The 14903-nt window shown below is 42.7% G+C and overlaps 1 protein-coding gene across 1 annotated transcript in view; it reads right to left on the bottom strand.

Annotated features, from left to right (window-relative positions):
• The window catches only part of REDIC1 (regulator of DNA class I crossover intermediates 1), a 96470-nt gene that overhangs the window by 69753 nt on the left and 11814 nt on the right, over positions 1-14903 (bottom strand). Inside the window, exon 2 of the mRNA XM_063448080.1 lies at positions 4542-4581. Coding sequence (XP_063304150.1) covers positions 4542-4581 — 40 coding nt within the window. The remainder of the gene's footprint in view (positions 1-4541; positions 4582-14903) is intronic.

Here is a 14903-nt window from a genome sequence, read left to right as displayed (position 1 = left end):
GCCTTCTGCTGCGGCGCTGATCCCCTCGTGAATACTGTACTTCCTCTAGGGCTTCGTCCCACAATTCGGCTCTGACAGTCTCTCTGTACATCAACATGTCCTCTTCTGACATTGCTCTAGACCTCCGGAGTACGGAACCGTACAATCTATCCTGCAACTTCTCCTCCATTTTCTGAGTTCCTTTGTAGATAGGGTCGCTGTACGGATACTAGCGTTGCCCTCAATTTGTAATCCAGAAATGGTGTTGTCTGTAGCTGTCCCTCTGGTTGTAGGAACGATCCCGCCGCTTGCCACCAATTGTAACGGACCGTTTCACTTACAAGAGGATAAAACCCAGTTTAGGCGATAATCCCCTTTCCAGATGCACAGGCAGCTACTGCAAACACCATTCTCCCGACTGGAACCACACGAACACTGGAACAGCTGAACAAGAAAAGCAGACATCGGCTTACACTCTTGGCAGTCAGCATACAATCCCATTCCCCCAAAGACCGAGACGACACATCGCTTTGAGGGTTAAGCAAAACTCTAGACTGGGACACCCAGTCTGGCTTTTATTACCAACAAGTACATACAGGACACTCCCAGGGGGAGGATGAAATTAACCAATCACATGTATGTACCTCCCACACATTTCCTCCCCTTAGATTAACACTTAACACAATTATACTGTACACCTTTTTCCCCAATTCCTGGATGTACCCCAAATACCTATGCTACACCTCCAAAACAGGTATCCCCTGATAGCCCTTATTCAGGGGGACAACATATCCAAGAATCAGGTCATTCGGATGAATGGTTCGGGAGATATGAAGTTCCAAAGATTTGACCGACCGCATGGGTAAAGTATCCGAAAACAGTTCCATGCATTTTGGCCCTGCGGTCGGTCACAAACAAGGGAATGAAAACAGGCGAATTGCCTGTGTTATAGAGCCTGGAGAGGGTTTGAATGAATTCCCTTGTTTGTGGGGTTCTTTCTACCGAACGGCGGGTCATTCGGTAGTTTCCATACGAATTTCTGGAAGTATGGAGGTCTCAGCGGTGTTTGCCTAGTCAAGTGTCCGATTTTAGTTCCAGACACTCGACGGCAAAACACCGCTGTTCGGTAGTTTAAGATGGCCGCCGCCACGTGGTTGTTTCCTGAATGGCGGCCACCCAGAGGACACAGAACACATTACATGATTGCCAATTACCCGTTTGCAACATTGTTGCAAACGGTAATTGGAGGCACACTTAATCCTGGGTGGTCTGGTTGTTCGGTAGTTTCCTCAATACAATGAATGGAGTGATTCTACCGAACAATCAGATGAAGGCTGCATATATATATATATAACCCAGGTTAACTGCATACAAAAATACATACATGACATGAAAGTATTAAAGGCAGGATTACTGTACTACGCTCCACAGTCTTAAAGGTACCGTAGTCCCAAAAGTTCCAATATGTCCATCGCTGCTTTTAAAGGGCCAGCAGCAGCAATACAAATTATTACATGCCCAAATATAGTTTCTAAAGTGCAATATGTCCAGGGGCCATAGTCAGCGGGCAGGAGGCTAGCAGCCAGGCCTCTCCAGTTCACAGTGGCGAAGCTGGTTTCGCCACACAGCTCATGTAACTTTGTAACTATGATAAGGAAGTTCCCCATTATTACAGTGTCTGCTGGCATTTGTATCCAGTGTTCTTTAGCTTAGCGCTTATCCTTAAAGGAACACTATAGTCACCTAAATTACTTTAGCTAAATAACACAGTTTTAGTGTATAGATCATTCCCTTGCAATTTCACTGCTCAATTCACTGTCATTTAGGGGTTAAATCACTTTATTTCTGTTTATGCAGCCCTAGTCACACCTCCCCTGACTATGATTGACAGAGCCTGCATGAAAAAAAAAAAAAAAACTGGTTTCACTTTCAAACAGATGTAATTTACCTTAAATAATTGTATCTCAATCTCTAAATTGAACTTTAATCACATACAGGAGGCTCTTGCAGGGTCTAGCAAGCTATTAAAATAACAGGGGATAAGAAAATCTTAATTAGACAGAATTTGCAATAAAGAAAGCCTAAATAGGGCTCTCTTTACAGGAAATGTTTATGGAAGGCTGTGAACGTCACATGCAGGGAGGTGTGACTAGGGTTCATAAACAAAGGGATTTAACTCCTAAATGGCAGAGGATTGAGCAGTGAGGCTGCAGGGGCATGTTCTATACACCAAAACTGCTTCATTAAGCTAAAGTTGTTCAAGTGACTATAGTGTCCCTTTAACTATATATTTCTCTTTATACATATGTGTGTGTCCATAAATGCTTCCGAGATGAACTCTTTTAATTTGTCCATTGTCTGGGGCTTCCTCTCAAAGACATTATTATTTACTACACCCACAAAGAGATGTTAATTGGTGTTAAGTCAAGTGATTGTGGCTGCCATTCAATGCTGCTACGTTGTCCGATCCAATGCTGTGGGAAGGTGTTGTCAAGCTAATCCCTTACTCCAAAAGCATAATGAGGAGCTGTCCCATCTTGATGAGAACAAGATGCTCTACATGCTATGTTTGTATCTAACGTTACTTACCTATATAACTTAAAAAAGAAGCAGCTACTACTAGGAGTTTACTCTTAAAAGCTTTCTTAACTTGTGATATCCTTCTTTTCTATCCACGTGTATGCGCTTGTTTGAATCTTTACTTTGCGCAATGTACTTATCATCTGCCTCAATTAAACAGAGATTGACAAAAAAAATGTAAAAAAAATAAACTTGTTTGACAACCAGCATGAGTAATGTGCCCATTTAAATATGTCACAGTTATGAGCCTGAGCTAAGCAATAAGCTTACTTACTAGTGGTAAAGACCAAATAAAAGTAAAAAACATTTGTTGAGTCAGTGGTAAAGAGATTACCAAAAATAAAATAAAAGATTATGGGCTCTGTGTGTATTGAATGGAGACCCCATGCTGGGGGTCTGTGCATAAATGGCTGCATTAGGCTCAATAAAAACAGTTGTACTCCCAGAACTATGTGTCGTCTAGTTACTGGGGGAAAGGGTTATAATCACTGATCAGCTCTTCTTCCAGCTACGAGGAGAATCAAGAAGAATAAATTGTGTTCCATAAATAAATATACAATTGCCTCTGTCCCTGTCAATCACACAGTAATCAAGGATGGGCAGCATGCACAGCCAAGAACCAATCGTTGCAGGAAAGCATGCGGGGAGACCAGATCTGGGACTTTTCAAGCCCTGCGGGTCTTCCTCTCTCGGAGTATCACCACGGTTAAACGTGTTAATTAAGCAACAGTGCTTTAAAGGGCAGTATTCACTTTGATCATAATACAAAGCTTATCAGTAAGGATGCACCGAAATTTTCGGGCAAAACAGGTCAATATATATATATATTTTTTTTTTTTTTTTTTTTTTTATATATATATATATTTTTTTTTTTTTTGTAGTGCATAGTTCAACAGACATACTTGCATTGACAATTGAGATGATTATATATCACATTGAAATATAGTAACGATAACATGAAAAGTCAAGAATACTGCACTATGGGACAGGGGAGGTGGGAAAGAACACTATGGGATGGGGAGTGGGGAAAGAACACTATGGGACAGGGGAGGGGGAAAAGAACACTATGGTACAGGGGAGGTGAGGAAGAACACTATGGGACTGGGGAGGAGGGAGGAAAGAACACACACAAAGAGAGAGGGGAGAGAAACATAGGGGGGGGGAGAGGGTACAGAGAAGGGAAAGGGATTTTGGTGCATCCCTACTTATCAGTCAGTCGGGCCACTAAATACGGCCCCAGGTACAGATGGAAGCCCGGTTATCTATTTATACCAAAAAAATAAAAAAAAACGAGACATTGCCACTTTCATTATTGCAAAATAATAAAATAAAATCAGAGGGAATAAACAAATCGACATGAGAGTGCTCTAGTTTTTGTTCTTTTTAGAGGGACACTATTGTCACCAGAACAACTGCAGCTTAATGTAGTTGTTCTGGTGAGTATAATCATAACCTGCGGGCATTTTCATGTAGAAACTGCCTTTTCAGAGAAAATGCAATGTTTACATTGCCTCCTAGGGACACCTGCAGTGGCCACTGGAGGTGTTTCCTGGGGCAGTGCTGCACAGATGCTGAACTTTCCTGATAGAGATGCATTGATTCAATGCATCTCTATCAAGAGATGCTGATTGGCCAAGCCAGCGTTTGGCTCATCCTTTCTCCTGACGATTTCAGCCAATCCAATGCTTTGGGAAAGCATTGGATTGGCTGACATAATTTAATTATGATAATGTCAGCAATTCTGATAATGTCATAAGGTACATTTACGTATTTTAAAGGTGGAAAGGGAAGGGGGGGCGGCAAGCCACCTAAATGATTGTTTTAGGGTCAGGAGTACTTGTTTGTGCTCATGACCATATAGTGTTTCTTTAATGTAGTTGACCTTCTATCACTTATGCATTATTCAGCCTCCATTTTACAATGTTACAGTTTAATAAGCCAACTATTTTCATAATTTCTAGAATTTTTGGACAAACACATACCTTTTGTTTTCTTCTTTCATGTTTAAACATGATTCTTTGCCTTAAGAAAAAAGATAAACATTTTACTTTTCAAACTAAAATAAGATACAAATCCAGCATACGTAATTAGTGGGTACATTTAAAGCTAAACTTTAGGCGCCATAAACATGACAGCTTGCAGTAGTGGTTATGGTACCATGAATTCTCTAGTAACTCCCCTCCCCACTGTAGTCAAACTTCATTCTCAAACCAATAGAAAATGTGTCAACCCTGAAGATAATCCAGCCTCTACAGAGTCCTGACCCCTTAACAACTACAATTAGTTTTTTTTAGGAAGGTGAGAGTTTTCTTTTAAAATACAACTTGGGTATGACAAGAAAGGAGCACAGAAAAAACTCTGCAGTACACAAGTGTGCAATTTGATTTTAAAGACAGCACCACCATTGTCAGCCAGGACTTGATATCATAATTAACAGGAAGGTATCCTGGTGCAGTCTGAGCAGGTCCCACTGAGGTGCATCTTCACATTTCAAAGCCACACTTTTGAATCTCAAACATTTCCATTGAAATCACTGAGGATGCAATGATGCAGAAAATGCTGGTGACAGCCACCATACATCCTGTAGAGCAGGGCTTCCCAATGCAGTCCTCAAGTAACCCCTAACAGTCCAGGATTTATGGATTTCCCAGTTGTGTCTAAGGCAGTAGTTCCCAAACTTTTTATGTTCAAGGCGCCCTTATTATTTCAATATTTTTCCAAGCCGTCCCAAGATAAAAAAAATTCTAGGTTGTATATATGTACAGCGCTGCGGTATATACTGGGCCCCAGTTCTGCAGAAATGTTTCCTTGTCAGGGGCGGATCCGGAACCTAAATCTCGGGAGGGGCACTGGTAGATTATTTAAAGGACCAATATAGGCACCCAGACCACTTCAGCTTAATGAAGTGGTCTGGGTGCCAGGTCCCCCTAGTTTTAACCCTGCAGCTGTAAACATAGCAGTTTCAGAACAACTGCTATGTTTACATTGAGGGTTAATCCAGCCTCTAGTGGCTGTCTCCTTGAGAGCCACTAGAGGCCGCTTCCGCGATCCACAATTCGAAAATCGCACTGAGGACACACTGACGTCCATAAGAAAGCATTGAGTAATGATTTCCTATGGGTGGTTTAAATGCGCGCGTGACTCTGGCCACGCATGCGCATTCGGAGCTGACGTTGGCAGGGGGAGGAGAGGTCACCGCTGGATTAAAGTAAGTAGCTGAAGGGGTTTTAACCCCTTGAGCCCAGCGATAGGGGGGAACTGAGGGGGGGGGGGGGGGGGACCTATTAACCCAATAGTTCCAGGAAAACGAGTTTGTTTTCCTGCCACTATAGTGCTCCTTTAAAGAAATAATCCAGGCACATTAACCACTACAGCACTCTGTAGTGTTTATGGTGCCAGGAGTGCTTTGGTGCCCTCCCAGGGTTAGTAGTCAAACTGTTTAAGAACAGTTTGACAACTTACCCGGGGTCTGCAAGTGTGTGTGTACTGGGTGCATCGTATTTGTGAAGGATGTAGTGTGTGTGAAGGATGTAGTGTGTGTGAGGGGTGCAGTGTGGGGGGAAGGGTCTATGTATGGGGGCAGTGTGTGTGTGAGGGGTACAGTGTGCGTGTATGGGTAGCCATGTGTGTGAGGGGTATAGTGTGTTTGTATGGGGGACAGTGTGTGTTGGGGGGCAGTGTGTGGGTTTGTGGGGGATCGGAGAGGAGATTAATAAATATAAACTTAAAAATAATAATATTTTCATATCCCCTCTTCCTTCAGGATAAACCCTGGGCCATCCAGATGCAGTCGCCCCACAAGTGCCAAACAGGGAATCTGAACCCGGGTTCTTTGCTGTCCTGGGCCTGCTCTCTACCGTTGAGCCACAGCAGTTCCAATTCTTTTGAGTTGTTCTAGCCCTATTATTCCTGGCTTTGTCTGCAGCAGTGGGGGGCTGGACTTATTCTATGGTCATTGCTGTGCTTCACCTGAGACTGATCATTCATCTGCTGGGTATATAAACTGCCCCTCCCAGAGAACATTATCAAGTCTTTGATCCTGTGGTATGTGTTCAGGTCCTGTTTTCCAGTCTCCTGAACTTTTATTCCATATTGATTTCGGCTATGTTTATCCTGACCTCTGGCATCCCTTGACTTTGGCTATCCCTTGACTATCCTGCTGTATGTGACCTTGTTGGTACTGCTTTGGAACACCTTTCCTGCACAGCCCCCGTGCACAGATTCAGTCCAGGTGGCTTCTTACCTGGACAACTTGAACTGTGTCTATCTGCAAGGGTGAGCAAACATATCTGTGCTACAGACTCCCACCTCCAGGTAAGACCCTGGCATTACCTTTGCCTGGGAGAGGAGACAGTACAAGGCAATTCCTGTTGGTCCAGTGGAGAAGCCCTGGTGGTGCAATGGTAAGAGTAAACTCTAGCAGCTTCTGAGGCCAGAGTTAACTCTTGCAAGTGACTTGGAGCATTGCCATGGAAAATTCTGGACTGGTAGGGGGTACTTGATGATTGGGTTGGGAACCCCTGCTGTGGAGGATCACTAGGGACACCCACCATTGCCATTGTTTGATTTTATTTTCAGTGTTTTCCAACATAATGTATAATAAACTATTCAGAGACAGTAAAGCGAGCTCCTGGCAGGTAAGCGGAGCAGCATTTAGAAGACAGGTTAGAGATCACACATTTCTAAAACTGTTTGTATAGGTGTAAAGGGGAGGGTGGTACCAGGGCACTATTAGCACCATAACAGCCTTGAATAGGTATAAAATGGTAATGCAAAATCCCTTTGGTTTTTTACATTTTTTTTTTTTTTCCAACTCAAAACAAATGGTGCATGAGTGGATATGATGAATGTCATAGCTTTGAATAGAATAGAAATTGCAATCTACAGCTTATGAGCTGAATAAAGAAAGTAAAGGCCACCTTGAACTGGTATTAAATACCATGTATAAAGATATTAATTTAATGCAGTGCTCCTCAAGGCACACTTAAAGGACCACTCTAGGCACCCAGACCACTTCAGCTTAATGAAGTGGTCTGGGTGCCAGGTCCAGCTAGGGTTAACTAATTGTTTTATAAACATAGCAGTTTCAGAGAAACTGCTATGTTTATCAATTAGTTAAGCCTTCCCCTTTTTCCTCTAGTGGCTGTCTCACTGACAGCCGCTAGAGGCGCTTGCGTGATTCTCACTGTGAAAATCACAGTGAGCGCACGCAAGCGTCCATAGGAAAGCATTATGAATGCTTTCCTATGTGACCGGCTGAATGCGCGCAGCTCTTGCCGCGCGTGCGCATTCAGCCGACTGGGAGGAGAAGAGGCGGATCGGAGGAGGAGAGCAGGAGGAGAGCTCTCCGCCCAGCGCTGGAAAAAGGTAAGATTTAACCCCTTTCCCCTTTCCAGAGCCGGGCGGGAGGAGGTCCCTGAGGGTGGGGGCACCCTCAGGGCACTCTAGTGCCAGGAAAACGAGTATGCTTTCCTGGCACTAGAGTGGTCCTTTAACAGTAAAAGATTTTGGGATTATCTGGGTGTGTCTAACGTGATCAGTTAAAAAAACAACAACAACAACAAAACCTTAGAACAGGCCTTGACAAATCCCAGGTCACCATGGCGATCAAGAAATAATCCTTTAATATTCCATGGTCTCTTCAAAGACCATACACTAGACTTTATTAATAAGGGTTATATGATCTTCAAATAAACATAGTAAAACCAGATTCATCTGAAGCAGTTGTGGCTTACCCAGGGCTTGACAAATCCCAGGTCGCCATGGCGAGCAGGAAATTTGTCCTGGCGCCTATGATTTGTGGGCCTGTTCAGCCCTGAGGGCCTGTTCCTCACGGAGGGCTGAGGCAGGCAGTGAGCGGCCGGAACACAGAGCTGAGGGAGGTGGGCGACTGACTAAGCGCAGAAGCAGCGAGAGAGGGAGCTGTAATTCTCCCTGCTCTGCCCACTTGCGTGCCGTGCAGTGATGCTGGGAGCCGGGTTATGACGTCATTCCGGCCCCCAGCTCACTAAACAGGGAGATGACAGCAGACCCACTGGACCCCAGGGAAAGCCTATCCACTCCAGCTCTCCAAAAGGTAGAGAGGCTGAGTGTATTTAAATTAAAATAAAAAAGTAATTATTTGTGAGTGTGTATCTGTAGATAATCTGCCCCCCTTCAATTACCTGGGAAAGGTGTTTTTTACTCACCACTTTTTTTTCCCACACTGTGCTAGTGACGCCGCAGCTGGCCCTACCTCCATTGAGGAGATCATCAATCTTGACGATCACAGCCAATCCAATGCTTCCCCATAGGAAAGCATTGGGAGACTATTGGGCATGCACGGCAAAATGCCATTGCGCCAATCAACTTCTTATCATAAAGATGCATTGAATCAATGCATCCCTATAGGGAGCATTAACGTAGATGCTGAATAGTGTGAAGCACCTCTAGAGGCTGTCTGAGTGACTGTCACGGGATATAGACTACAGAACTACCTTAAGCTGTAGTGATTCTGGTGACTATAATATCCCTTTAGAATAGTAGTTTTGGAGTTGAAACACCTGGCTCCTAACTTTTTTAGCTGGTTCCTAGATTCCAAGCAAAATGGTCAAGCCCTGCCTAGAGTCTAAGGTGTTTAGATTTTTATTTATGTACACTGCTCAAAAAAATAAAGGGAACACTTAAACAACACAATGTAACTCCAAGTCAATCACACTTCTGTGAAATCAAACAACACTGAGGAAGCAACACTGAGTGACAATCAATTTCACATGCTGTTGTGCAAATGGGATAGACAACAGGTGGAAATTATAGGCAATTAGCAAGACACCCCCAATAAAGGAGTAGTTCTGCAGGTGGTGACCACAGACCACTTCTCAGTTCCTATGCTTCCTGGCTGATGTTTTGGTCACTTTTGAATGCTGGCGGTGCTTTCACTCTAGTGGTAGTGATACCGGAGAAACTGACGGAAGCCAAACACAGAGAAGTGGACACAGGTTTCTTCAGGAAGGAAGAGATTCTTTATTTGATTCACCGACCGGGGCTCAGAGGGACTAATGTCACCAAAAAACAGCAAAGTCTGAGCCCAGAACTGACTGTGTAAATGCATGATATAGACATTTGCTCAGTACACTGTTGATTGTATCTTAGCTACGTGTAACTGACTAACTGATACACCAACATGCACATATGCCACGTGGAAATCTCGGCCTACTAAATGTAATTTCTACCGAGCTTCCACCACATTCCCCCCTTTGATGCTTCTGATATATATAATAATTCCAGATGCATCACCTAATCATCGCTTACTTACACCTCAAGTTGCCATGAATCAGAACAGACCTCGTAAGCATCTTAGCATCATTACAAATTCCTTCAGCACTCCTCATTCTGAATATATTCTCTCTGGGCTAAGGGTTCATACTTGCAAACAGCCATTACATGCGCAGCTGTTTTCCTTTCTGTCGTGCTCTCTATGACACTCTCACATCATAAACCTTAACTCCCAAGGTCTCTCCTGTTTCAATTGGCAACAAGAAGAAGGATGGTCTGAGCATACCTAATACACATGCCCCTTCCCAGTCCTGTGGTAACTCCGAATAGGCTTTCTTACCACAGATCCAGTACAAATTTGCTGGGGCTTTCCAACTAGATGTAGCAGATAGGTCAAACCACACATCCTATAAATTGGTATAAATTGCAAACAGATTAGGTGGTTCTGAGACATTTGAAGCTGACCACCAAGTTGTATCTTTTGTACTATCATTATAAGCTTTTTGCCCTAGACAAGTCAATTCTCCTACAGATGTATTAAACATTATTCTTTTCCTTGCTATGCAATCATAACCTATAATGGAGGTCTTTAATCGCCACTCAGATTTACCTCTAACACTCACTTGATAATCAGTCTGAGAAGATATTAACTGTTCAACTGCCTCAGAACCAGAATACATTACCTCCTTTGCTTCCCATGGCCATTGGTCTCCCATGTTAGTACCTCCACACATATAGCAGTTGGTTACATTAAGACTACCAGCAATGCTTTCGGCTAGATCTATAAATAGGTTTTTCGCATTATGGGGGATCTTATTTTCCACACTCATCTCCTCATAGAAGGAATGAAAGACCTGATGAGTCTGGGTTGCTACAGTATCGGTCTCTATTCATATAAATAATATTGTCCCAGGATCCAAACCTGTTCCATATATCTGGAACCCAAATAAGTTCCCAAACCTATCTATGAATCGTTCTGGGTCATTGATAAGTATATGGACTGGGTTACACTCCCTAGACTTACAATATGGCTTGGTAGGCAACTTAGTGACGATCATATCCTTATCTACTGTCTGTCCCAAGGTTGCCCACCCTACACAGGACCAATACGGACAATAATTATATCTTTATTTGGGCACTTTGGATCCATATATTTGTACTTACTACTGGGGCAAATATATTTATCATTAGACCCATACGTTCTTTCCCATTTAAGATCACCACATACATTCCATGGTTTCCTACCACCTGATATCGCCTTACATGCATCAAATAGCAGAACACCTGAAGGTTGTACGGTTTCTAGTATGGTCTTATTTATCAGGGTCCCCTGTGAGTCTCCATTCCAAATAGTCAACCAAATTGTACGGGGTTGATACTCTGGACTAAAACACCTAGGTTCTCCTGCTCTTAGATGGCATACACTATAATCTATACTCAAGTATCTACACTTAGATACATGTCCTTTACACTCATATTGTGAATGCCAAATAAGGGTCTGGGAAATATGATTGCCCGTTTTCATAGTCTTAATGCAAACCTCACAGCCTGGTGTGTCTGTACCTCTACCTTCCTGAATAATTAAAAAACACAAATATACACATTATCAAACACATCACTCCTGACATCTTCGTCCTGACTCTTCGACCGTGCAATGGCACCTCAGCTTCCAGGATGTGAGGGCTGCAGGGAAGAGTCCTTCCTGATCCTCACTTTTCTTCACAGAGGTTTTTCCTCTGGCTTAACAATGGTAGGAGGTCAGGCTTTATTGTGGCCGTCAAAACACCTACTTGTAGATCTTTGTTGATGTTCCCTTTTAACAATATTGTCTTCGCAAAAAACACTTTTAATCCAACTGGGTCACACGCTTTAACCGGATCTTGCAAGGATTCTCTGGATCTATGGTAGCTTGTCAGGAATCTGCCGATGGTTTTTACCCTAGAGTGATGAATCCACGGAGTCACTTCTACAACCTTTACAACTGTTGGGGTAGATAAAAGAACAACATAGGGACCTCTCCACTTGGAACCTAATGGAACAGTGTTCCATTCTTTTATCCACACTTGATCCCCTGGATGGTAAGAATGAACAGGTGGATATATGTTCACAGGTAACCTATCTTGCACCTATTTCTGTACCTTCATCAAACTGACATAAATCTCCTCCTAAATTACTGAGTATGGAAGGTAGATGCCCATACATAATTTTTCAGCAGTAACCCAGAAACAAAAGAAAGCATCTTTGAGGTCTAGGAAGGTATAGTAGGTTGCCCCACGTGGCATTAAAGCAAGCAGATTATAGGGGATGGGTACCACTGGGTGTATATTGACTACTGCATTATTAACTGCTTTTAGATCTTGTACAGGATGATACTCATCTGATCCCGGCTTCTGAACAGGTAATAATGGAGTGTTCCAAGGGGAGGTACAGAATTTTAGGATGTCATACTTTACACACTTATCCACATAGGTTTGTATATTTTCCTTAGCCCTCTATAATATATGGTACTAACTAAGGCTAACAGGATACGCTCCAAGCTTTAATTCAATGTGTATTGGTGGAATATTGCAAGCAAGTCCTGGAGGATTATTCTCTGTCCATATTCTTGAAATGTCAAATAAGGATTCATCACTCTTAGGGTCTGTATTTGTTATTATAGAGTAGAAGTGCCATTCTTCTTCCCTTTGCACCGATACTGATATTATGCCTGGTGATCTATTAAACTTCAGAGACATTGATCCGTTGGGTTTAAAAGTTATCTGGGCTTGAAGCTTTGATAATAGATCTCGTCCTAGAAGCTGAACTGGACACTCCAGCATATATAGGAACTGGTGCTTAACAAAATGGCCTCCTAGAATACAAGTATGACTCCTGAGAATTGGTCTAGCAGCACTTTTCCCAGTAGCTCCTATCATAGTTATAGTCTTCCTGAAGGAAGAGCAACTAGGTTAGTTACCACAGAGTACTCAGCACCAGTGTCAATCATGAAAGAGCTCCTCTTTCCCTCTATTGATACATCGACCATAGGCTGCACTCGGCTAAAGGGGATGGAGCCCAGTCGGTATCAATAGTCTTCCATGACAGTGTCAGCCAGACCGGCAAAATCTCTATCTTCTCTATCCCTTAATCTCTGGGTAGGGGAATAGTATCTACTTCCCTGAACACCTCCTCTGTTACTACTGTCATTCCCTGCAAGACTTTCTCTATAGCCACCTCTGTAACCATCTCGTAACCTTCTCTCTTGTCTTATCTATAACTTATCTATAACTTGCTTTATATTCCCTCTGTGGGCAGTCACTTTTCCAATATCCTTCCTCTCTACAATACGCACAGTGATTCCTACTTCCTCCCTTACTCAGCCTATTCTCAACTCCTCTATTCACCTCCCTTCCCTGTCTCTCTACACTTATGATAGCTTCATCCTCATTTTACGTTCTTCCTCCTGCTTTGTTTCAATCTCCCTGTTCATATACACCTGGCTTGCAATTTCCATTAACTGTGATATGGACATTCCTACAAATCCCTTTAACTTTAGCAATTTTCTTTTGATATCACCTTGGGTCTGGCTGACAAATGCTGAGTTGTTGTTTGTCAGGTTAGGGTGGGACTTAGATAGGGTTGTTTAGTCATAGGTTCCGGTCGGGGAGTGGTGAGGTAGGTGGAAATGGATAAATTAATTTTACTGGTCAGTAACTCGGTTAACAAAATGTTTCGGACAGGGCTAGGAGGAGCCTGACCAGTAACCAAAAATGGTAAAAGTGTATTCCAGCGTCCTATACCATTGACCATTTCATCCAGTTGTTTTTCAAAACTAATTTACTGTTACTAAAAGCACACAAGGCTCAGTAATTATAGTGTTATGTCAGTGGTTATGGTGTTGTCAGTGGTTATGGTGTTGTCAGTGGTTATGGTGTTGTCAGTGGTTATGGTGTTGTCAGTGGTTATGGTGTTGTCAGTGGTTATGGTGTTGTCAGTGGTTATGGTGTTTTCAGTGGTTATGGTATTGTCAGTGGTTATGATAATTGCTGAGAATTATCTGATTCAGTGGACTCAGTTACTGTTATTAAGAATTCTCCTCACAATTTTGACTGCTAATAATAAAACTGAACAATAATAAAAAAAACCACTTAAATACCCTTCCACCAAAAAGGGCCTCAGGGTACAAAGAACCAGTTGGGGGGTAGGTAGGCACAGAAATGGAGGGCTTAAAGCAAGGGGACAGGCATCTGAGAGCCAGGGACAATAGAGCACAGGTGGACATACCAGCTGCACCAGTTCTTGCTAAAGAATTTAGTTGAGGGATGGTCAGATGGGTCAGATTCCATTGGGGATGGACAAACCAGTTTTGGTAACCATCTAGTAACACAAACTGTTTTAAACAGTCAAAATATGGAAACTGGTCATAGAATTCAAGCATAATAGATACAGCCACATGTACACGCTGCACTAGATTTAAATCAAGACAGATTACCACAGAGGCCATTCTCTACTACATAAGGTAGTCAGGTGATTTGGAGCCAATTTAACCCCCAAATCACACACATTATATACCTTTTTTAAAGTTATTTAGCATACATTCTAAGGGATTATTAATCTTTGAATCCGACGCACCCATACTTAACAACGGAGCGTCGTCTCCAACAAAAGCAAAACAAACACACTTCCAACGGTCACACCCGTTCCCCTTGGCAACAACACCACGTGGTACAGTTACTAAGCGAAACGCACACAACAAAACACTCAGGGAATTCCCATACACACACAGCTGTTACACCAGTCACTAAATAACTATTACTGCGCCTCTTGGCGAAACTATACAGTCACCCATGCTATAATTCCCTATATCTGAATTACCCGTCTATAACATACCCCAGTAACATCGTCTTTACAAACAGTAGTTATAGTACGGTTAGCATTGGTTAGAGTACAATTTAAAGTCACAGTTCAATTAGTAGTGGTTATGGTGTTAAACATACAACATAGACGACAGTTATTAGTAGTTATTTACAGTATCAGTAATTATACATGGTTATGGTACCGTGCGCTATAATACAGTTACACACTATTCACACTCTCGCTAGACGGCAGAG

Source organism: Pelobates fuscus, chromosome 3 (assembly GCF_036172605.1).
Source record: "Pelobates fuscus isolate aPelFus1 chromosome 3, aPelFus1.pri, whole genome shotgun sequence".
Classification (NCBI taxonomy): domain Eukaryota; kingdom Metazoa; phylum Chordata; class Amphibia; order Anura; family Pelobatidae; genus Pelobates; species Pelobates fuscus.
Note: the sequence above shows the minus strand (reverse complement) of the source record. Positions and strands in the feature narration are given on the sequence as shown.